At 44.2% G+C, this 25,635-nt stretch overlaps 1 protein-coding gene across 3 annotated transcripts in view; it reads right to left on the bottom strand.

Moving 5' to 3' along the window:
• The window catches only part of znf423 (zinc finger protein 423), a 423,129-nt gene that overhangs the window by 259,264 nt on the left and 138,230 nt on the right, over positions 1–25,635 (bottom strand). For 2 of the 3 annotated variants that reach the window (XM_038806674.1, XM_038806673.1), the window contains exon 3: positions 7,609–7,809. In XM_038806674.1, coding sequence (XP_038662602.1) covers positions 7,609–7,809 — 201 coding nt within the window. The remainder of the gene's footprint in view (positions 1–7,608; positions 7,810–25,635) is intronic. The other variant, XM_038806675.1, reaches the window with a different exon arrangement.

Genomic DNA, 25,635 nt, shown 5'->3' on the forward strand with positions numbered 1-25,635 from the left:
CACTCTGGTTGGATGTTTGGACTTTTTCCCCCGATTTTCTACCAGGCTTGAATTGTAAAACTGATGAGAGGCAATTGTGTACTGAATTCCCACATTGGTGCATGGAGAGAAGGACTAGAAGTGCGTGTAAAGGCAGAAACAGAAAGACAGAGAAGGCTTGGGCTGAAGCTGCAGCGGGAGACAGCATGGCGGAGGACCGGACCTCTGGTTTGTCGACCCAGCAGTTAACGGAGCAGCTGATGCAAGTTATTCAAGAAGGCTTTACTAAGCAGAAACGGGACTGCTTGGACCCAATAAAAGAGTCAATTGAGCTGCTACAGCTTTGATTGGACGCCCAAGATTGGGCGATCCAGAAGGTAGAGAAGGCGCTGGCTGAGCAGGAGGAACTTCAAACTGCAGTGGAGTTGGAGGTGGGGATGCTGAGAGACCAGCAGAAGAAGCACCTGGAGAAGGTGGAGGACCTAGAGAATAGGTCCCGCCGGCAGAACTTGAGAATCGTTCGGCTCCTGGAGGGGTCCGAAGGAGCGGGCGCTGGGGCATATATCACAGACATGTTTGAGAAGCAGCTGGGGGATGGGGCATTCTCCCGGCCCTTGGAGGTGGACAGGGCTCACAGAGCACTCGCGAGGAACCGCGAATGGGAGACCCCCCCGAGGGCAATGGTGGTGAGGTACTTGGATAAGGAGCACATTCTACAGTGGGCCAAGCAGACACGGAGCTGTAAGTGGGACAACAGTATCCTGCGGGTACACCAAGACCTGAATGTGGAGGTGGCCAGGAGAAGAGCAGGCTTCAACCAGATTAGATCGATCCTTTTTAAGAAAAAGGTGAAGTTCGGACTGTTGTATCCGGCCCGTCTCTGGGTCATGCATGAGGAACAGCATTTTTATTTTGAGTCACCTGAGGACGCGCTGAACTTTGCAAAAAGGAAAGGACTGCTGGTGGACAGAGAACTTTTGAACTTTGCTGCAACACTTGTGTTTTTGTTTTGTTTGGTTTCCTGTTCTTTTTTTTTTTAAAGTTTCTCATTTTGTGAAAGCTGTTTGTAATGCCTTTTGCATTGATTTGGGACCAGCGGTAGAGCTGAGTGAGTTAAGGTTTTCATTTGCACTGTTGGGGGATGGAGGCGTGCTTGTTTAGATTTTGGTGTTTTTCTGCCGGGCAATTGTGTGGGGATTGTTCTGGAGGGGGCCCAAAAAAGGGGATGGCTGATTGGCACAGGGGAGGGGTCATTGAGCCCCCCAACTAGGCTGATCACCTGGAATGTTCAAGGGTTAAATGGGCCGGTCAAGAGGGCACGTGGGTTCGTGCATCTTAGTGGGCTGAAAGCGGACTTGGTAATGTTGCAGGAGACGCACCTGAGAGTAACTGACCAGATTAGATTGAGGAAAGGCTGGGTCAGTAGGGTCTTTCACTCGGGACTAGACTCAAAGACTAGAGGGGTCGCAATCCTGATCAATACCCTGAGACGGGTAGAATAGTCTCAGATGTGGGAGGTCAGTACATTATGATCAGTGGGAAACTGGAGGGGTGCAGGTGGTATTAGTAAATGTGTATGAGCCAAATTGGGATGATGTGGAGTTTATAAAGAGGATGCTGGGGAAGATACCAGACCTGGACATGCACAGGTTGGTCATGGGAGGGAACTTCAACACAGTTATTGACCCTGGCTTGAACCGGTCAAGCTCAAAAACGGGCAGGGTGCCAGCAATGGCAAAGGAACTAAAAGGGTTCATGGAGCAGATTGGGGGGGGGGGGGGGTCTGATCCATGGAGATTTGGGCAGCCGAGGGTGAAGGAGTTCTCCTTCTACTCACACGTGCATAAAGTGTAGTCCTGATTGATTTCTTTATTTTGAGCAGGGCCTTACTGGCAGGGGTGGTGGACACAGGGTACTTGGCAATCACAATCTCAGACCATGCTCCGTACTGGGTTGACCTGCAGGTTAGTAAAGACAGTAACCAGCGCCTGCACTGGATGTTGGATGTGGGACTTTTGGCTGACGAAGGGGATTGCGAGCGGCTGAAGAAATGTATTCAGAACTACAATCAGGTCAACGACACGGGGGAAATCTCAGCAGCGGTGGTCTGGGAAGCACTGAAGGCGGTGGTCAGAGGAGAGCTGATCTCGATATGGGTCCATAGGGAGAAGGTGGACAGGGCAGAGACTGGCCAACTGGTAAAGGAGATACTACAGATCGATAGGGGGTATGCGGAGTTGCCAGACGCAGGGCTTTTAAGGGAACGGCGGAGGCTACAGGCGGAGTTCGGCTTGTTAACCACAGGGAGGGTGGTGGAGCAGCTGAGAAAGGAGAGGGGGGTGATCTATGAACATGGAGAGAAGGCCAGCAGAATGCTTGCACAGCAGCTTAGAAAGAGGGAGGCAGCCAGGGATATAGGGAAAGTAAATGACGGAGATGGAAACCTGGTTGGAGATTCAGCAAGGGTGAATAAGGCGTTTAGGGATTTCTACAGTAGGCTGTACGGGTCGGAACCGCCTTCGGGGCCGGAGGGGATGAGGCACTTCTTGGAGGGGCTGAATTTCCCAAAGGTGGATGGGGATATGGTAGATGGGCTGGGGGCCCCGATCGGGTTGGAAGAGATAGTGGAGGGTCTGAAGGCCATGCAGTCGGCTAAAGCCCCGGGGCCGGACGGGTACCCAGTGGAGTTTTATAAAACTTTCTCTGGGATATTGGGGCCGGCGTTGATGAGGATGTTCAATGAGGCAAGGGAAAGAGGGATGCTGCCCCCGACAATGTCACAGTCCACGATTTTGCTGATTCTGAAGCAGGACAAGAACTCGGAGCTGTGTGGGTCCTACAGGCCGATATCCCTGTTGAATGTGGATGCCAAATTGCTGGCCTAAATTTTGTCCTCCAGGATTGAGGATTGTGTTCCAGGCATTATTGGGGAGGACCAGACGGGGTTTGTTATGGGTAGGCAGTTGGTGGTCAATGTAAGAAGGTTGTTAAACGTGATCATGATGCCCTTGGAAGGTAGAGAGGTGGAGGTAGTGATTGCAATGGATGCAGAAAAGGCTTTTGATCGGACAGACTGGGATTATCTGTGGGAGGTATTGGGACGGTTCGGATTTGGGTGGGGCTTTATTGACTGGGTCAGGTTGCTGTATCAGGCTCTTGTGGCAAGCTTGCGGACGAATAGGACAACATCGGACTATTTTAGACTGTACCGGGAGACGAGCCCCCTCTCCCCACTGTTGTTTGCGCTCGCTATAGAGCCGTTGGCAATTGCTCTGAGAGCCTCAAGTGGTCCATGGTGGACCACTACCTCCACCACCCTACCTTTCGGGGTATAAGCTAAATATGGGGAAAAGTGAGATGTTTGCGGTCCAGGCGAGGAGATGTGATTGGGGGAGCTGCCGTTTAGATTAGTAGGGGGAAGCTTTAGGTACCTTGGCATTCAAGTGGCGCGGGAATGGGACCTGCTGCATAAATTAAATCTGGCTCGACTAGTAGACCAAATGAAGGACGATTTGCGGAGATGGGACGCGCTTCCATTGTCACTAGCTGGGAGGGTGCAGACGGTGAAGATGACGGTCACTGGCTTCGTTTGGGCGGGCGAGTAAGGAAGGTAATGCTTGAGCGGAGTCGGGGAGAGGGCGGGCTGGCGCTGCCAAATTTTAGTAACTATTACTGGGCGGCGAATATAGCCATGATCAGAAAGTGGGTGGTGGGGGAGGGGTCGGCATGGGAGCGTATGGAGGCGGCTTCATGCAAGTGCACCAGTCTGGGGGCGTTGGTAACTGTGCCTCTGCCGTTCCCGCCGGCACGGTACTCCACCAGCCCCGTGGTGGTGGCGGCCCTGAGAGTCTGGGGGCAATTGAGGAGACACTGGGAGCAGAGGGAGCATCGGTCTGGTCCCCAATCTGTAATAATCACCGGTTTGCCCCGGGAAGTATGGATGGGTGGTTCCGGATATGGCAGAGAGCAGGGATTGAGAGGATGGGGGATATGTTTATAGAGGGGAGCTTTCCAAGTATGAGGGCGCTGGAAGAGAAGTTTGGGTTGGCGAGGGGAAACAAATTCAGGTAGCTTCAGGTGTGGATCTTCCTATGTAAACAGGTGTCAACCTTCCCGCTCCTACCGCTGAGGGGGATTCAGGACAGGGTAGTTTCCAGAGGGTGGGTAGGAGAAGGGAGGGTCTCGGACATTTACAAGGAACTTATGGGGTCAGAGGAGACGCAGACTGAGGAGCTGAAGCGCAAGTGGGAGGAGGAGCTGGGAGGAGAGATAGAGGATGGTCTATGGGCGGACGCGTTTAGAGCCAACGCGTCCGCAACATGTGCCAGACTCAGCCTGGTACAATTCAAGGTTATTCATCGGGCTCACATGACAGTGGCCCAGATGAGCAGATTCTTTGGGGTGGAAGACGGGTGTGCAAAATGTGCAGGAGGGCCATCGAACCATGTCCACATGTTCTGGGCATGTCCGAAGCTTAGGGGATTTTGGCAGGGGTTTGCAGATGTCATGTCCACGGTGTTAAAAACAAGAGTGGCACTGAGTCCAGAGGTGGAGATTTTTGGGGTGTCGGAAGACCCGTGAATCCAGGAGGAGAAAGCAGCAGACATTCTGGCCCTTGCTTCCCTGACAGCCCGGAGACGGATACTATTAGCTTGGAGGGACTCAAAGCCCCCAAAGTCAGAGACCTGGCTATCGGACATGGCTAGCATTCTCTGTTTGGAGAAAATCAAGTTCGCCTTGAGAGGGTCACTGTTGGTGTTGGCCCGGAGGTGGCAACCGTTCGTCGGCTTCTTTGCGGAAAATTAATCGTCAGCAGAAGGGGGGGAAGGGGTTAGTTTAGCTTAGAGTAGGGGGTTAATAAAGGTGGGACCTGTAAGGAAGGGAGCCGGCTTTTGCACTATGTTTATAGTTTCATGTACATTGTTTATTTTGTTGTTGTTACAATACCACAAATAACTCAATAGAATGTTTATTGAAAAAAAATAATAATTGGTGCACATGTCTGATTTCAATCTTGCAGCCAACTGATATGAAAGAGGGCCACCCATGTGGTCCACTCACTAGGTTGCCCATCACTGGGCTAGAAGTGAAACGTCAAACCCATGGAGAAATTTGGGGGAAAAAACGACCGGGAACCAACATGGTTCAGTGAGTGCACGGGTGTTGAGTGAGGAAATGTTGTGCGAGTTAGGCTATGGGCAGCAGAGCTGGATAAGCTTAGTTGTGTAAGGCTGGCCAACAGAACATAGGAACAGTCAAGGCTACAGGTAATGATTACATAGACAAGGGTTCCGGCAGCAGATGATCAGAGGTAGGTGGAGATTAGGGTTAGGGTTAGGTTAACCCTAACCCTAATTTGGCACTGTTATGGAGGCAGTAGCGAATGGTCTGAGACATGGAGCAGATGTGGGCTCAGTAGTTCGTTTCAGAGACAAAAGGGGACACTAAGTTTGTGAACAGTCTAATTCAGCCAGCCAGGAGAGGGATGGAATTAGTGACACGGGAACTACGGTGGAGGCTAAAAACAATCTGTTTGGTCTTCCCAGTGTTGTTGGAGGAAATATCTGCTCATCCAGCACTGGGTAGCAGACTAGCAGCATGACAAATCAGAGGTATTAAATTGTTTGAGAGTAGAGGTAGTGGCATAGTCCTGAATATCGTCAGAATATACATGGATCCTGATGTTGTGTTTTCAGGTTACGTCATTGAGTGGCAGCGTATAGGTGAGAAATAAGAGGTCGAGGATAGATTACTAGGGGAGTCTGGAGGTAATGAGGCAAGAGTGTTAAGAGGTCATTGCAGGTGATTTCTTGGCTACAGCTAGGTTGATCGGAATAGAACTAAGCAAGGGCAGTCCCACCCAGCTGGACAATGAAAAACGAAATGAAAATCGCTTATTGTCACGAGTAGGCTTCAATGAAGTTACTGTGAAAAGCCCCTAGTCGCCACATTCCGGCGCCTGTCCGGGGAGGCTGGTACGGGAATTGAACCGTGCTGCTGGCCTGCTTGGTCTGCTTTAAAAGCGAGCGATTTAGCCCAGTGAGCTAAACCAGCCCCAATGGAGGACAAGAATTGGAGGAGGGTGGTGTGGTCAAAATTTGCAAGCAGGACGAGAAGGATAAGAAGCGATGTTTATCACATTCTCACAGAGGATGTCATTTGTAATGTTGTCAAGGTCCATTTCAATGCTGAGACCAAGATGGAAACCTCAATCGGTTTTAAGTACAGAGTTGAGGAAAGATTGGCATGAGTTTGGGAGGTGGCAACATGTTCAATGACTTTGTAGAGGAAAGGAAGATTGGAGACCGATGGTAGGTTGCAAGAAATGAGGGGTCAAAGTTGGGTTTGTTAAGCAGGTGGTGTGATGACTTGAATGGGAGCAGGACAGAAACTGAGAAGACGAATTAAGGACAATACCAGCTAACATGGGGGCCATAGGCTGGGCAGTAGGTTTCAATGGCAAGTTCTGCTCAGAGGGGCATGAGAGGAGATAGGAGAGAAACTAAAGAAACTAGGGAGAAATTAGTTTTCAGGGCTTGAGTGGGGTGGTGGTGGTGGGGGGGGCAACCTTAGGGAAGTTTGGTTTGGTAGTTCAGGCGAAAGGAAAAGCAGCAGAAGCATTGAAAGGATGGTCTCAGCTTTAGTGGCAAAGACGTCTATAAGCTGGCTCTCCGTGTTGCCGGAGAAGAGAGCAGAGGTGGCAGAAACAGGGGTTTAAGAAGCTGCCCTGTAATGGCAAGGCCGTGATGACTTTTGCACTCCAGGATGATTCTGGAATAGTGAGCAGTTTTGGCAGAGAAGAGCAGGATCCAAATAGTACTTTGCGAACAAACCAAGCCTGGAACTAAAGGCCAAGCCAGCTATCTCCTAAAATGACATTCCAGATGGTATGGTCCTCAAGTTAACAACAACCCTAAGAAATATTGTGGTTTGATGTTCAGCAGAAAAGTTGTTGTTAGTTGGACAGTACATTGGAATGTTATCACACTGTCATACACAGGTCACTGTAACAGTGGTAGAGCGCGATGGGAATTATTTCAAAAGTGCTAAAAGTTCACAAATTGAATCCCGCATTTGACATTTACACTAAAAGAAAGAACACTTTGAATTCACTACTGGTACATTTCTATATCTTTGCACTCACCTTTAAATATATTTAGAATGCATCACATTATGCAGGTCATGTACTAACTCTATTTACTGAACAAATAATACCCATGGTAGACAAATTTTATGTTCACTGGAGTTAATGACCACATTTCTGAGCTGTGAAATTAGAAAAAAAAATACCCATTAAGTGGCCAAGCAATTTAATTTTCATTTGGGTTTAAAGAGTAGTTAATAAACTTATACAGGTCACTTCCTATTGTTCTCTGCACCATATGGCCATCTATAATCGTCGCTGTTCATAATTAGCATATTCTATTTAAAGACCTTGCACTTAAGGCTTTCATGTAGATACAACAATCCCCATGATAAAAGTAAAATCCAATATTTCATAATTAACAAAATCTTGCACTAAACCCTTAAAATAAAATATTATTTAAATCTGGAAAAGATAGGTTCTAATCAGTTGTACCCAATTACCCAGTCTACCCTCGCCAGAATGCAGAGCTAATTTAACATTACCTCCAGGACAGCGATGTGCCCTATGTTCAGTCAAGTCAGCCAGTGAATCAAAGTCCTGCTGACAATTATCACAGGTGTAAATTGATTCATCTTCCATGTCTTCATCATCTTCGTTTCTCTCTTCCTGACTGGTCATGCTGTGTCTGTCTTCCAGTTGTCCGTCCTTGGTATCATACTCCTGGTCTCCTCCTGAGGCTCCTGCTGATGAAGCAGAATATACTATAATGTGAATAACGGTGTTGTGGAAAGATTAAGAAAATAAAGTAGTTGTTCGTAAATACATACAGAAAAATAAATAACAGGTTTGAGGAAAAAATACCAAAATGATATACCTGCTACATCATGAACAACTGACCACATCTGATTAATGGAAATTTATTTTCATAAAATGGGTAAATTGAAGAAAATTCAAGAAAAATAGCTCATAGGATTTTCACAATATCAAACATGGTGATAAAGATCATTTTGTAGCTTTGAGTTTTGCATTCTAATTTTTAACTCAAATTCTAGCCCTTCGCTCCTTCAAAAATAAAACAAGGAAAAATAGGCAACCTTTGTATATATTTTACATTTACATTGTGTGGGTAAATGCATTTTAATTTGAACACTTTTTAAGGGAAATTCATATTTTATTTCATTAGTTCCACTAGTTTTCAAAAATTTGCTCAAGAGATGTGAGCATTGGTGGGAAGGGTAACTTCACATCCCCGATGGCCTTTGAGAGGACACTGGTGAGCCATCTTCAAAAGCCACTACAGTCCATGTAGTGCAGGTAAACCCACAGTACTGTTAGGAAGTGAGTTCCAGGGTTTCGACCCAGCGACAGTGAAGAAACGGCAATATAGTTCCAAGTCAGGATAGTTTTTGACTTGAAAGGGAACTTGTGATATTTTAACGCCTGCTGCCCTTGTTCTTTTAGGTGCTACAGATTGCAGTTTGGAAGTTGCTGTCAAATGAGCCTTAGCAAGTTGCCAGTGCACCTCATAGAAGATGCACAGAAGGCGAGTTACTTTCTGCAGAATTCAGTGGTCACTCCTGTCAAGGACAAATGTATTGGAACAGGTAGATAGGGGAGGTCAAGGAAGTTTTTCCCCTCTCGTTGATTCCAGATATGTCCTTCAGGACTCAGCCAGTTGGATCCCGGAGCAGTACTGGACAGACACATCCTCCACCCCAAGTACATTTTTCATCCTTATTGGGCAGCGCGGCGGCACAGTGGTTAGCACTGCTGCATCACCGCGCCAAGGACCCGGGTTTCATTCCGGCCTTGGATGACTATCTGTGTGGAGTTTGCACATTCTCCCCGTGTCTATGTGGGTTTCCTCCGGATTTTCCCAGAATGGAGAAGCCCCGGTGTTGGGGGATTTTCTGGTGGCCAGCACATTTGGACGGGGGAGGATGGGGGTGCAGGACTTCCTCCTCAATATTGCCAGGGTGAACCAAGACCCGGCAGCAGTGGCTGGACAACCAGTTAAGGAAGGAGGGCAGGCCTTCCAAGCTGTCAGTCCAATCAGAGAACCACCAACTCTGCAGCCTGAGCAGTACTGCTGAGAGAAGTGCCATTTTCAGGCTCTTTTACAAGGGTGGCAGAGAATTATTTTCTTTACCGGGGCCAAACATTGGGGGGAAACCCCGTCGGTGTCGGCATCTGGGCCCATTGAATCAGCCTTTGCCACTTTCATTCCACAGTCCAAAGATGTGCATGTTAAGTAGATTGGCCATTGCTCCTTCGTGTCCAACGGTTAGGTGGGGTTATGGGGTTACGAGGATAGGGCGGGGAAGTGGCCTACGTAGGGTGCTTTTTCGAGAGTCAGTGCAGACACGATACGGCCGCATGGCCTCCTTCTGCACTGTAGATTCTATGTCTCCAAAGGACCCCCCCCCCCCTTTCATGGCCATGCCCCCTCTCTGGCCCTGCTTCTTGGCCATGGCCCCTGGCATCCAGGCAATACTAACCACATTGGCACTGCCAGGGTGCAGTGTTCTGTCCCAACCACCTCGGGGCTGCAATGGCTTCCTAGACCCCTGGCATGGTCATCACGTCTGGCCTCATTCATGGGGATCAGTAGTCTAGGCCCTAGGCTGTGGTGGCAAGGGCGAAAAATCCAGTGAACGAGGAGACTCCGGCTTCGAACCGGCTGAGCATATTTAAATTAGTTTAAAGACTCACTTGAAATCATGTTCATCTATTTGAACCAGATCGCATCACATGCTGCATGAGCCGTGAACATTCTGCTCCAATCGGCAGCTACCGCAAATGCAGTGTGGGGGCCGGTGAGCCAGGCACAACGCAGCCAGAAATTCACCCCCACTGTTGTGTAGTTTTGGTCTCCATTTTTAAGGAAGGATATACTTGCATTGGCGGCAGTACAGTGAAGATTCACTAAATTTGTCCTTGGGATGAGGGAGTCATCCTATGATCAGAGGCGAGACAAATTTGGCTTATATTCTCTGGAGTTTAGAAAAATGAGAGGTGATCTCATGAAAAACCCGACAAAATTCCGAAGGAACTGGACAGTGGAGGCTGAGTGATTGTTTCCGTTTGCCGGGGAATCTAACGCACGATGGCACAGTCCCAGGACAAGGTGTCGATCATTTAGGACCAAGTAGAGGCGAAATTACTTCACTCAAAGGGTTGTAGGTCTTTGGAATTCTCTACCCATTGGATTGTCGATGCTCCCTTGTTGAATGCATTTAAGGCTGAGATAGGCAGATTTTTGGTCCCTCAGGGAATTAATGGATATGGGCATCATGTGTTGAAAATGAGTTGAAGCCAAGATCAGCCATGATCATACTGAATGCTAGAACAGGCTCGATGGGTCATATGGTCTACTTCTGCTCCGATTTTTTGTGTTATTGATCCAGAGTCAATGTCCAGTGTCTAGCTCAATGCCAGGTGGTTCATCTGGTTTTGTTCTTACCTGACCTTTCTACAGCTGTTTGATGATACAGCTGAGTCACTTATTAGGCTATTTCAGAGGGCAGTTTACAATCAACCTCACGGCTATCTGGAGCCAAATGGCAGATTTCATTCCCTAAAAGACATTAGCGAATCAGATGGGTTTTTACAATAAATCTTGTAGTTTCCTGATCATCATTACTGAAATTAAATTTAGTTTCTCCATCTGCCATGCGGGAATTTGAATTCATATCTTCAGAGCATTCACCTCGGCCTCTGGGTTCCTAGTCCAGTAACATCACCACTATTCAACTATTCCCTGTACTGGGATTCTATTCATGTAGCGCCAGTGTTGCCGATTATATATCACACAAGAAGGTGCATCCAAATTCAAATAAACATACAAGGCAGAATTTTCCCAGAATGGAGAAGCCCCGACATTGGGGAGTTTTTCTGGTGGCCAGCACAATTGGGCGGGGTAGGATGGGGTGCAGGACTTCCTCCTCAATATTGCCAGGGTGAACCGAGACCCGGCAGGTGTGGCTGGACAACCAGTTAAGGAAGGAGGGCAGGCCTTTCAAGCTGTCAGTCCAATCAGGGAACCACTATCTCTGCAGCCTGAGCAGTACAGCTGAGAGAAGTGCCATTTTCAGGTTCTTTTACAAGGGTGGCAGATAATTATTTTCTTTACCGGGGCCAAATATTGGGGGTAACCCCGCTGCTGTCGGCATCAGGGCCCATTGAATCAGCGTTTGCCACTGGCAGCCAGGAAAGCCACATGGAGGCAGCCTGGAAAGCCACATGGAGGCAGCCCCCTTGCAGCCAATGGCCTCCCCTTGTGACACGGGCAACTCCACTATCAGCAAAATGCCAGGAAAATAGCCCTTAATTGGTCTTTAATTGTTTAAATCCCACCCAGATATGGTCAGCAGACACCCAGGTTGCTGCCATTCCTGATGTTGGAAAGCCTCCCCAACAGCTGGACTGCACGAGGGAGCCATCCCAACACACTTCCCTGACACTTTACAGCCCATCGCCTAAGGGCAGTAAAATTCTGCCAACTATATATATATATATCTGTGTGTATCTGTCTATAATACACGACTGAACAAAGCATAACAAAAGCTTCCAATTGCTTGCCATAAAAATACAAATTTATTTAAACATTTCTGAAATATGACAACTTTGATCATTTTGTTCGCCCTGTAAATGACTGCACATCATTTATGAAGAAATAAGACAATGGTTTCTGATTATTCCGATTATAAAAATATTAAAACATTCATCCACAAGATTTGAAGGACACTTAGTGAAAGTTTGCCTCACTGACAAATTTAAAGCAAAGGGAATGGATATTCAACTCACTAGACATTACTGAAATATTATTCAGCAATTGAGCACTTTGTACTAAAACCTACTTCATGTCACATATAAAACCATAAAATCTTGCTGTGCTTTAGACCAATATGATGAGGTGTTTTTCCAAGTTTCACGTTGTTATCAGCTTTTGTCCTCCTGGAACTCTAACCTTTATGACCTTTCGGAGCTGTAATTTGTCTGATTTTGACAGCCGATTGTATCAAATGCCAAGAACACCATATGTGAGAATTTTCAATGGGCTTAATTTTTAAAACACTGTCAATAAACAATAACTATAGCAAGCTCTATAGCTGTTCCACAAAACAAAAGCAAAAAAATACTTTAAAGAAGTTCTTTAATCACAAGTAACATCAATTGATAAAAAAACAACTTAATATATAGACGCTGAAACATGTTTTTAAAATTCACTACTACAATTTCATTCTGATCAATTAATATAATTGGAGCTTTATTTTACATTTTTGGCACTACTTCTAGGACCATGTAAAATATGCGAACATATCTTAAATTCAACATTAAAATTGAATTGCTCTGAATACAAACCCTTCAATCCATCTCAGCATATACTTTGTTGTAAAATACATCAATCAAAGCAAATATTTCTCTGACTACTGTCTCATCCTTGCTGCAATCTATAAAATAGATGGTTTGAATAAACTGAGCTGTGTAACAACAATTTTCAATATGAAATTTGCTCACAAAGTGGCAAAACAATCACCAGCTAGGCAAGATCACATAAATACAGCATGTAAAGTAACATCATCGCCGTGAGTTGCTTGAAATGCTTTCCCCCAAACGGCCTCTGAATCCACAGGACAGTATGATTTCTGTCATGTAAATTTAATTGCATTGTTTGCACATCACATTGTGACAAAATTATCTTCAACTCTTCTAGGCTCTTTAACTCGCAGAACAATAATGATCTGCCTTTACGTTTTTTTGTAACAAGTACAGCAGAGTCTAATTTCTAAAGAACATATCAGATATTAGCACCTCCTGACACCCGGTACAAGTACAACCAAGTCAATGCAGTTCGGAAATGTGAATGAAAATTTTCAGTTTTGTTTATGAGGATAGTCTTCTATATGGGGACATTGCTATATAAGTATCAAATCTTGACACTTTCTTGTCTTCTACTAATGAGGTAATTAGCACTTTAAACACAACATATAACTTATAAGCAGGAAATAAGGAGAAATGGGCCACATCACAACGGAAATATGCTGAAACATGTTTGTAACTGATCTCTTCAGAGATATGCAGTTTATTTTATGTAGATAGCTGGACAGATAAAGAAGTGAATAAATCATCAGCCTGGGAACTGTAGGCAAATTCAGGCCAGGAATTGTAAAATAAAGCCTTTTTGGCTGAAAACAATGGGCTGGATTCTTCCGCCCCGCCTGCCGCAAGAACACCATAGGCGAGACGTGGACAATGGAGGGGTCCATTGACCTGGGGGCGGGATTGTCCGGTCGCCGGGCGGACGCGGCTGGAGAATCCCGGCCAATGACTCTGGGAAGACCCAGAAACTCTTACGCTCAGGAAATCCCTGGGCTTCAAATGTCACATCTTAAATACACAAAATAGGAGGACTCCAGAATTTGACACAAAACTATTGAGTCCACAGTTGCCGCCATCAATATTGCATTAGAAACCCAGCAAACTGTGGCGAGGAAGACCGCCACTGCAAGTTGCAAATCACCTCAAACTGCTGGGCCATTTGCGCTGTTCGGAGTTTGATATATTTTTTGTTGATTATTGTTTGTTGTTGGTGGGGGTAAATTCAAAAGACAAATTGTGAAAAAGGAGAATAAAAATATTTCAAAAAACCACAACATGCCATAAATCTTCCAATGAGTGTCAATAAATTTGTACTGTAAAAAATTAATTAAACTTACCACAAAATGTTTGTGATATTTTTTAATCATATGTGGGCCCTGTTAGTGAGCTAATTTATGTTTTCAATGGATTTCCACTTTGAAACCTGTTAGAAACTACTGGTAATTGTTCTGCACATACATCACAAAGCACACAATCAGGATGCAAGTTAAATTATAAACGTGAGTAAATCTTTTACATAGGAAAAGGTCTTAGGGACTAGAACAAATTGATAGAACTAATAATCTCAGAATAAGCGGTCGCCCATTTAAGACAGAGATGAGGAGGAATTTCTTGTCTTCAGAGGGTAGTGAATCTGTGGAATTCTTTACTGCAGAGGGCTGAAGACGCCGAGTCCTTAAGTATGTCCAACACTGAGACAGACAGATTTTTAATCAGTAAAGAAATCAAGGGCAATAGGGAGAAGGCGCGAAAGTGGAATTGAGGATTATCATATCCGATCAGTCATGATCTCATTGAATGGCGGAGCAGACTCAATGGGCCAAATGGCCTACATCTGCTCCTATGTCTCAAAACTGAAAAGAAACAGAGACCACAGATAGAAACATGTTTTACTGGATACAATTGTCACTGGCTAAAGTCACTGGCAATGGGTTAAATCATGAAGTTTGACTGTTATAAATTTCTATGTAATATATGTTCAATTCTGGCCGTGGGTGACTGTGGAGTTTGCACTTTTTCCCCATGTCTGCATGGGTTTCCTCCCACAGTTCAAAGATGTGCAGGTTAGGTGGATTAGCATGCTAAATTGCCCCTTAATGTCCAAAGATGTGAGGGTTAGGTGGATTGGCCATGCTAATTGCCCCCCAATTGCTAATTGATCGGCAGGTTAGGTCGGGTTATGGGGTTACAGTGATAAGGAGGGGGAGTGAACCTAGATAGGATGCACTTTCAGAGCGTTGATGGACCGAATGGCCTATTTCTGTACTGTGGGGGTTCTATGGTTTTATATAGTTTGCACATGTCGGCAACAACTGCCTTTGGCCCTTGAGCATCAAGAATTGAAAGGCAATCCAAACAAGAAGAAAGGAGGCTACACCTTATTCAAATGTGTTAAGTTCCATAGGCATACAATTTGGTGAAATCTTAATTAATAAACATTTTCATAAATCTAATTAAAATGTCGGGGGCGATTCTCCGAGCCCCGCGCCAGGCCGGAGAATCGCCGCAACGCCCCGACACCGGCGGCGATTCTCCGATGTGTTGAGAATTGGCGCCATTTGCACCGGTGCGTTTGGAGCAGCGCCAATGGGGGCCGCTGGAATCGGCAGGGTCACCGATTCTCCGGCCCGGATGGGTCGAGCGGCCACCCCGATACCACAGAGTCCTGCTGGCGGGAACGCGCGGCCTGTGAGGAGGGGGGCTCCTGCACCTAAGGGGGGGGGGGGGGGGCTCCAATGCGGAATGGCCTGCGATCAGGGCCCACCAATCAGCCGACCTTCTCGCCCCCACCCCTAAAAAATATCCAAATTGCCACTTCAGAGATTTGTAAATCATTCAAATCCTGAAATTTTATTAGTTAAGTGGTCGATTGGTCCCATTGTTCACCAAGGTTCCAGGTGCCCTGCTGACCTTCCCACACATTAATTTGCACTTCCTGCAATTTGCAATTGAAGTTTGAATTTTCTTGTAATTTATGTTATGATTTTACAACACTTATTTCCAGCATTATGTCCTCAAGTTTAATGCAAAAATCAAAAGGATCATCAAAAAAGAACTTGTGGAATTTCATTGATTCCAATTCCGCTCCTTGCTATGTTACTCAGTATCAACTCCTTTTGAGTATTTTTGAAATTGCTTATTGGTAGTCTTCATTCACACTTGCAATGTGTTGATTGGTAGTATGTTCCTGTCTGTTCAGTTGTGAGTTACCACTGTTTTATGAACAAGGAAGTTCAGCCAATCAAGTTGAAATCTGACAGTAATTTGCTTGAGTTACTGTGTGACAGCACAAACATAACACTAGAGATCTGATTAACAAAGCGCACAAGACTTCTATGTATATATGGATTGCATTTTACAATGTACACACATTTATGGATATAAATAGATATAGATTAAGAGATGAAACATTTAGATGCAGGAATTGTAACCTACTTAAAAACTGACTTAATTAGTTTTTGAATAGCAATTCTCTGCCAAATTTCAGGAACCATTTAGTGCTGTGAATGGGCAAATGGAAATTATAACACTAACTTTCCTCACATTTCCTGCAATGTTTGCAGACTCAGGATAGACATGTTTCCCTTATAAAAAGAGACTGAGTTTGAATTTCCAAACCAGATCATGGAGTAACAAAATACTGACTCAACCAAGAAATTATTGGGCAATATTTAGAAATGGGCATGTCCCAAGCTATAAAATACCCACCCAAACTGCAAATCAAGCTAAAGTTCCTAGCCAAATGGCATCAATTAAATAACTAGTCCTTAATCAGCATTTGTACACAGTAGCCTTATGGAATTGAAGAACACTAGTAAGTACATTCCATCAGGATCCTCCTACATCAGGACAACATATCAGATTTCCACTGATGAGAAGTCATCGTTCTGAAGCATTAACTCAATTTCTTTCTCCACAGATGCTGCTTGACAAGCTGAGTATTTCCAGTATAGTCTGTTTTGTATCTGATTTCCATTTTGTTTCACTTAATTGACAAGATTCCTTGACAGCGTGGCAGACTCCTTCAAATGTTGATTGTTCCTTAGTTCGATGTCTTGTTTCAAACTTAGCTATAGGGCACATATTAGGATTAAATATTTTACATTTAAAGTATTAATCTTCATATTTAAGTTCTCTTTTAATGGTTAACCATATGTATGAACATATTTACCCAAATACACCCAGATTTAAGCAAATTGCTTGCAAAACGAAGCAGGACTTTATTACTGATACTTCAATGTTATCTTGTACAGAAACGGCACGAATGTCTGAAGTCTAATCACCAATAAAATTACTAAGGAACTGTCAATTAACGGGTTTATTTTGCCAACTAAATGAAGACATTAGTGGGTTTGCTTTTTTTCAACTCTTCATTTGAATCATAATTTCCTAATTTTAGTAACCATGGGAAATGCATGTAATCATCTTCTCAAAGCAGATTGAAAAATTATAAAGTTTTAACCAGAATAATAGAATGGTCACATGGTCGTGGAGAACTTGAATACTGCTGAAAAGAGACATCCTGCCAAAGCTTTTTGTCTTGCACTCATCAGGACACATGCAAGAATACCAAGTCTCAAAGGGAACAACAATTTATACTGCATGAGGTTGCAGATTGGTTGGCAGGTGGACTCTGATTGGTCATGGAGAATGCACCAGGAAAGTTATCCCCAGGTTTTGGTTTAGTTGAAGGTGCAAAGCCTAGACACATGCTTTCTGCTCGCAGAAGACAGGGCCTTGTATATGAATATATGCAGCTTCTAGCATACATAAGTGAGCCACATTGTGTGCTTCACTGATGACCCTAAATCCGTCACTCTGTTGTAAATAACCAAATGGACATGCTATTTGATACAATCCACCCATTGTTGGACGTACGGCTTACATACCTGGCATCCACAGCAGCACTGAATTCATATGCCACAGTATTCATTTGTGTGGTAGGCCAAACCCTTTTTTGGCTTGAAGGCAGCATCATATGAGTGGAGAATACCACTCATGTTGCTGCTACATAATAGCTATATGCAACAAATGCCTTCACCCGCTGCTCACATTTTTGAGAGACCTTATGCTTCCAGGTAATTTGAGGTGGACTCAGCACTTTCCAGAACCAAACGTGGCAGCTTTAGGCCCATTCAGGAGTTCGAACGATATACAACTAGCAATAATCTGATCATGATAGCCATCATCACACAGACTAGCAGTGGCAGTGTGATGAAAAATGAATGAAATGAAAATCGCTTATTGTCACAAGTAGGCTTCAAATGAAGTTACTGTGAAAAGCCCCTAAGTCGCCACATTCCAGTGCCTGTTCGGGGAGGCTGGTACGATGTTAGGTATGTAGGCCGAATGTCCCAACGGCTGGTAGATTTTATCAAACAGGATGCTCTTTCAGTTCTCCACAACAGGCAGAGAGAATACTGACTACACTCAACCAGCCCATGCTTGCTGCTTGCAAAACCTAGAACAGTGCCCAACATTAGGTGTGATTTCACAGTTGGACAGCACTTGCTGAACAATCCTGAGTGTGTTAAGAATTATACTAACAGTGACTTCCGGTGACGCAATGTGAAAGGAAGACTTCCACATGGTGGCTCCCGCTGGAAACCTGGCCTTATTACACTCTTTTTCCCGCCACCACAGGCCTTCAACTTTTCGGAAAAATCTTGGGACTTTTGCTATGCAGTTTTCTCCCTTCTCTGAGATGCCCAAGGGAGACATCTGGCTCGGCTCGGTAGCCATCTTAGGTGGATCTTTTTGTTTGGTTTTAGCTGTGTCCCTGGTTTAATACTTCTCCTTGGGAATCGCTGACTCTGGTTTGAGGGATGGTGGGAGACCTCCAATCCGACAGATTATTTGGAACGTTAGGGTTTGAATCGCCTGGTGAAACAGTCGTGAGCATTCGCTCATCTTAAACTCCGGTATTGTTTTTTTGTAGGAAACCCATTTACGTATTAACGATCATACCAGACCACGCAAAGGTTGGGCTAGGTAGATTTTTCATTCTAGTTTCAACAAGGCGGCCATGGACACGCCGATTCTAATTAATAAGAGTCCAATTCTCTTCTTCTCAGATTGTGGTTGGCCCCAATGGTCGCTATCTAATCATTTGCGACTCATGTCGAACACTGCAGTAGTTCCGGTCAACGTTTATTTCCCTAACTGGGATGATACAAATTTCATTAACTCTCTGTTAGCTTCCCTCCCCAACCTTGACTCATACCTTTTGATTTTAGGAGGCAATCTGAACTGTGTATTGGGCTCTCAATTGGATCGTTCAAAATCCAAATTTTTGGTTCCATTAGGGAAGGTCAAGGTTTTATCTTCTTTTATGGCTCAGATGGAGGGGTAGATCCCTGGCCTTTTTCACAACCGAATGACAAGGATTTCTCCATTTTTTCTCATGTCCACCATGCGCCTTCCCATATTTTTTCATTTTAGATTGGGCTCTCCGTCCTTCGGTAGTGGTGGCTGAATACTCAGCAATTGTAATTTCTGACCACACCCCACACTTTGTTGATCTGTTGCTGGAGTCACTCAACGTCACCCTGGAGACTGAATACTACTTTGCTGTTAAAAAAAATTTGCGAGCGTCTATCCATTTCTATTGACGAATGCTTCAAATTAAATAGGTCCAACTCAATCTCCCCTTCCACGTTTGGGAGGCTATTAAGGCCATCCTTAGCCGGGGGGGGGAATTATTTCTCATAGCACACATGTGTTAAAGTGAAGAAGTTGGAGCAGAGGCTGGTTGACTCCATTTTTGAGGTAGATCACCAGCACTCGCTTGATCCTACTCCAGAGCTATACGCAAGCAGGAAAAAGTTGCCGACAGGGTTCGAGCTACTGACCACTAATAAGGTTGTAAGTCAGATACATTGCTCCAGGGACACTTTTTATGAATACGAGGAGAAGGCCAATCGTCATCTGCCTCATATACTTAAATGCCAAGCAGCCTCCCACGAGATACCCCAATAACCTTATTTTCGCCCCTCGCCAGGTCAATGCGGTGTTTAAATCCTATTACTGTGACTGTATAAATCTGAGCCTCCGACGGACAAGTCAGGCATGTCTGATTTTCTGGACAACCTGCCCATCCCAACTGTCGAAGCAGACAAGAATTGTGAGTTGGATTCTTTGTTACGCCCCGATGAGATTTTAAAATGTATTGGGCTGATGCAGGCTGGTAAGATATCTGGCCCAGATGGCTTTCCAATTGAATTTTAAAAGACGCTCTCGGAACACCTTGCATCCTTGCTATTAGATATGTTTAATGACTCACTATCATTGTCTCCGACCCTTACTCAAGCCTCTATTCTCCTTGTTCAAGCCTCTATTCTCCTTGCTCCTTCAGAGGGACAAGACCTGGCCGAGTGTGGTCCATGCCGACACATCTCGCTTTTAAACGGGGACGCTAAGCTGCTTGGTTGGAGCCTGCCTTTCCAGGTATAATTTCGGTGAAGCAAACAAGCTTTGTGAAGGGTCTTCAATTATCAGCCAATATATGTAATCTTTTAAATGTTATTCTTTCCCCCTCCCCTGTAACTGAGCCAGAGGTAATCGTATCTCTCGACACTGAGAAAGGATTTGAGAGGGTGGAATAGGACTACTGAGGTTCTCGGGAGATTTGGATTTGGCCGTAAATTTGCCTCTTGGATCCGCTTGTTATACAATGCCCCTACGGCCAGCATTCACACGAACACTTTATATTCAGACTACTTCCCTCGAATAGGGGCACTAGGCGGGCTGCCCATTTTCTTCACTTTTACTCACCCTGGCAATAGAGCCATTCTCTATAGCCTTGAGAACGTCTATTCAATGGAGGGGTAATTATTGACATGGGGTGGAACATCGGGTATCTCTTTATGCAGAAGACCTACTTTATATATTACTGGCCGAATTCCCTCCATCGATGGCCTAATGAAAATACTTAATACAGTCGACTCCTTCTCTGGCTATAAATTAATTCTAGGCAAGAGTGAATATTTTCCGGTCAACTCCCCTGGAAGGCAAGCCCATTTAGGCGTGTTACACTTCCGCTTATCTAGTAAGCATTTTCATTATTTGGGGGTCAGAGTGGCCCACAATTGGGCCTCACCTCACAAATTGAATTGTTCAAATCTGATCAAATCGGCCCTACAGTTGTGGAACAACCTTCCTCTATCTTTGGCGGGCAGGATTCAAACAATGAAAATGAACATACTCAATAGGTTTTTATTTCTATTTCAATACCTCCCCGTTTTCCTGCCCAAATCCTTTTTATTTCTATTTCAATACCTCCCCATTTTCCTGCCCAAATCCTTTTTAATTAAGATTAATAAATTAATGTCTGCCGTTATTTGGGCAGGTAAGAATCCCAGAATCCACAGTGTTCTAATCCAGAGGGATAGACGGACAGGGGGCTTGGCTCTCTTAAACTTATTGTTTTATTACTGGGTCGCTAATATCCAAAATATCTTATTGTGGATCCGCAATCCCAGTTCAATAGTAGAAAATACACTTTAAAATCAAAATGTTGTCAACTTAAGTATTGAACTCTGTCAGCCTTTTAAAAAAAAGGATCTTAACGCTAGCGTTTACAGTTCATTTAGTTTTTCAGCAATGTTATATTGCAATGTGCCATCCACAAACTCAGCCCTCATGCTGTTGTAGTCACTAATTTGGTGCTGAGAATGAAGAAGTTTGACTTGCTTAATTATTGAGAATGTTCAGTTGTAAAGTTTGTTTTTAATCTGCTTGGCGTATGACACACAAAAACATAACACTATGCTGGATCTAGGCTGACATTTGTTAATTGTATAAACTAAGGTTAGGTGTATACAGGTGGGGGGCAATCACTGGATAATTACCTGTGCACATATAAAGAGTAACTCCCCTTTAACAGGCTGTTAATTAGGTATTGTTTCACTGTTGTACTCAAAAAAAAAAGCGGAAAGAGACATTCTTTGTTTTTTTTCTTAGTGTCCCTTTAAGGGGGGGGTTCATTAGTTAATTATTTTACGTTTGCTCATAAAAGTATAAGTTACTTAAGGACACTGGGGTTGTCGGGTTAGGAGCGAGACATTTATAATGTTTCACTTTGCAGATATATCTAAAACTGAGTAAAGATTGACTTCTGGTCTTCTCCTTCAGCTGTGAGAAATTTAACACGCTTCAGTGCATTACTGAGGGGATGGTGCCCATTTTTAGGTAAGGTGTTAAATTTTATCCCTGTACTCAGACATTGTATCAGATCCCACAGCACCATTCAGCATAGAGCAGTGAGTTCTCCTGTTGTCCTGACCAACATTCTTTCTTCCACCATCGTCAAAAATAGATTAATTGATCATTCATTGCTGCTGCTGTGTGAAAAATGTTACGTTTGTTTGTATAACCAATGAGAAGTAATAAATCGATCGGTGTAAATCGATCTGAGAAATTCTGAAGATATGATAATGCACTACATAAATGCAAACACTTTCTATTAGAGTTCTCCAAATCGTGAGGACGGCACAGTGGTTAGCACTGCTGCCCCATGGCGCCAAGGACCTGCGTTCGATCCCGGCCCGGGTCACTGTCCGTGTGGTGTTTGCACATTCACAGTAACTTCATTGCAGTGTTAATGTAAGCCTAATTGTGACAATAAAGATTATTATTATTCCTGGATTGTCTGCGTGGGTCTCACCCTCACAACCCAAAAGATGTGCTGGGTAGGTGGACTCGGCACGCTAAATTGTCCCTTAATAAAAGGAGTCCTCCAAATCAAATTACTGAAAAAGCCACGTAATCTTTTTCCACTTGCTAAATATAGAGGGCACACTCCCACACCATGGCAACAAACCATAATTTCCAAGCCAATAAATCCATGATGCAGGTAGATAAGAGCAACAGTTACGATCCCAGTTGATGTTATAACTGGACAGGAAGATCCCAGAATGGAACCCTTTTTTAAAAATAACAGGTGACAGAGTCACAGGATCACTAAATAGTTTTAACAACAAGGAAAGAACATTTATTAAACACAAAAAAATTAGATTCCGATACAATACACCTTTACAAAGCCCCCCCGCCACCAGCTATATAACTACTGTGGCTGGAAGAGCAGGTCAGAGGCTCGGAATCCTGCGGCAAGAAACTCATCTCCTAACTCCCCAAGGCCTGTCCACCATCTAAAAGGCACATATTAGGAGTGTGATGAAATATTGATGGCTTGCTGGGATGAATTCAGCTCCAACATTCAAAAAGTCCAACATCACTCAGGACAAAGCAATCTGCTTGATCAGCACCCCACCATCCACTTTGAACAATCAATCTCTCCATTACTGACAAACAGTGGCAGAGTTAATAATCATCTGCAAGAGGTACTGCAGCAACTCACAACTCAACAGAAAGTTTCAAACCCATGAACTCTACCACCTAGAAGAACAAGGGCTGCAGAATTACAACCACCTGCGAGTTTCTCCCCAAGCCAAACACCATACTAGCTTGGAAATATGTCACCTTTCCTTCACTGTCATTGGTTCAAAATCCTGTTAATCCCGGATAGTAATATGGGAGTACCGACACCACATGAATTGCAGCAGTTCGAGAAGACAGCTCACCACCACCGTTTCAAGGGCAATTGGGAATTTGCAATAAATGCAAAAAGGTTGGTTTTGAATATATTTTTTGTTCATCCCTAGTTGCCCTCAAGTAGTAGTGGTGGGCATTGTCTTTGAATCATCACAGCCCTTGAATCATTCTATTTCCAGAATAGTATGGAAATTCCAGGATTTGAATCCAGCATTTATGAAGGAACATCTTGGTCATCATGATGTTCCCATGACATGGCTCCTTGTGCCCTTCTTGGCGACAGTGATTTCAAGGCTGGGACCTTGTCACAGTTGTTTGGGTCCTGTTGGGGACCTTTAACATTTAAAGAAGTTCAAACTCCAGTAATTAACCAACAGAACTACAGCACAAAACTGCACGTTTTTAAATAAAAACAAACTTTATTGTGTACAAAAATGAATAAAACAAAGAAAGCACCACTACCATAACATTATAATTGATACGTCATAATTGAAATGCTATGAACTCAAATTTTATTTTTTACTTCCCACAAGAGTTAATTTATCTTACAAAATTTTAACAGTTCATTGATTTTGCTGGAGTCAAACCAAAAGGTATGCCACAACCCGCTGGAATTTATTTTAATTCTCCTTAATAGTCCAGCTATTCCTCATGGTGCAAACTTCATGCGGGCCCTTCCATTAGCTTTAGGCTAAGTGATCCTCCAATTTTCTTTTATAACCTTATGAATTTGAACTAGCTCCTTGGCCTGACTTTGGACATACATAGACAGTTTTCTCAGTCTGTTCCCACAGTTTATGTGCAGCTCTTCCTAAGTTAATTATTCAAGCTGACTACTTTCTGCCACAAGACTCTGTGTGACCACCACTGTTTATTTCTACTAGCTGAAAGATAGGGAATATTTCCCAGCTCCTTTACCCTCACAAAACCCAAACTTCTGTCAGCAAACACACACAGGCAAATTAAACAAAATAGCCTTCTAAGATTGTGCCTGAATCACTAGGGCAATGTGGCATACTTTGGAATGGTTCAAATAGAAACCAGGCGGAGGCCATTCGGCCCATCAAGTCTGCACCGGCGCTCTGAAAGAGCACCCTACCTAAGTCCTGTACCCCAATAACCCTACCCAAGTCCTGTACCCCAATAACCCTACCTAACCTTTTGGACACTAAGGGACAATTTAGCATGACCAATCCACCTAACCTGCACATCTTTGGACTGTGGGAGGATATCAGAGACCTGAGAGGAAACCCACGGAGACACAGGGAGAAAGAGCAAACTCCACACAGACAGTCACCCAAGGATAGAATAGAACCATGGTCCCTGGCGCTGTGAGGCAGCAGTGCTAAGCACTGTGCCACCGTGCCGCCCCATTCCTAAATTTCTATTCCTGAATAGAAATGTAAACAAATTATTTTATCTTCATCACAACTTTTTGATTCTGCAAAATATTTGCATAATTTGTATTTCTGATGGATGTAATTGCCCTCTCTCCAGGCTCACTGACTCCATTATAAGTTCAGAGATGAACCCTTCATTTTTCAAGTTTTCGCACTATCAAATCTGACCTTGAAAGATAAACACAGACTACCTTTTACATGCAACAAACCCAGGCTTGTTTTAGTTCCATTTACATCCGAGTTCTTTTTCCATTTTCTCAAAGAGATGCTCCCAATTTCTACAGTTAAATCTTTAATTCCAAAAACTTAGCTATGTTCTAGTATATATGAATTATGAATTAGATATTTGAAACACAGTAAGCTTGAAAATGCATGTTTGGAATCCTGTTGATGGTGCAAACTTCAAGAAGTGTGACGACAGAGAGGGTGATAATTAAGAACAGTAGCAGGTACCCAAAGGCATGGCTCTATTGTGGATGGCTTCCTACTTTTCAAGGTTATTGTGGCTAGTACTTGATCATACTCATGATTGCAGCTTCATATATGCTGGAGGGCTTTGAAGAGTCAAAAGATCAGTCACTTGTTCTACAGTACCTAGTCTAGTTTGCTGATATGGCTGGTTGGGCTTCTGGTCATGATGACCCTCAATATGTTCACAATGGAGGATGTCTGCAAAAGCAGAGTCGTCAAAAGTCAGGGATAAGTGGTTGACAATATTGTTGGAGACCACCACTCTCTTACACAAGGTGTAAATATTACTTGCTATTTTTCTGCTCAAGCCTAAATATTTTCCACATCTGGTCCTAGGCTAACGCAGTAAATAAAAGCGGATCTGACAAGGTGGGATGGTCTCCCTCTGTCGCTGGCAGGTCTGGTACAGGAAATTAAAATGAACATGTTGTCGCGATGCTTGTTTATTCTTCAGTACCTGCCGATCTTCCTGCCAAAGGCATTTTTCAAGTAGGTCGAAAAGATGATTACCTCATTTATATGGGGGCGGGAGGTGGCTAGGATTAGGAAGGTGCTGTTGCAGAGAGGACAGCAGTCAGGGGGGTTGGATCTTCCGAATTTACTATATTATTCCTGGGCGGCGAATGCGGAGAAGGTGAGGGGCTGGGTTAGAGGGGGGGGACTCTCAGTGGGTTAGAATGGAGGAGAGACTGTGTAGGGGGTCGGGGCTGAGGACGTTAGCAACAGCGCCACTCCCGATGGCCCCAGGGAAATACTCAGGGAGTC

The sequence above is a fragment of the Scyliorhinus canicula genome, chromosome 9 (assembly GCF_902713615.1).
Source record: "Scyliorhinus canicula chromosome 9, sScyCan1.1, whole genome shotgun sequence".
Taxonomy (NCBI): domain Eukaryota; kingdom Metazoa; phylum Chordata; class Chondrichthyes; order Carcharhiniformes; family Scyliorhinidae; genus Scyliorhinus; species Scyliorhinus canicula.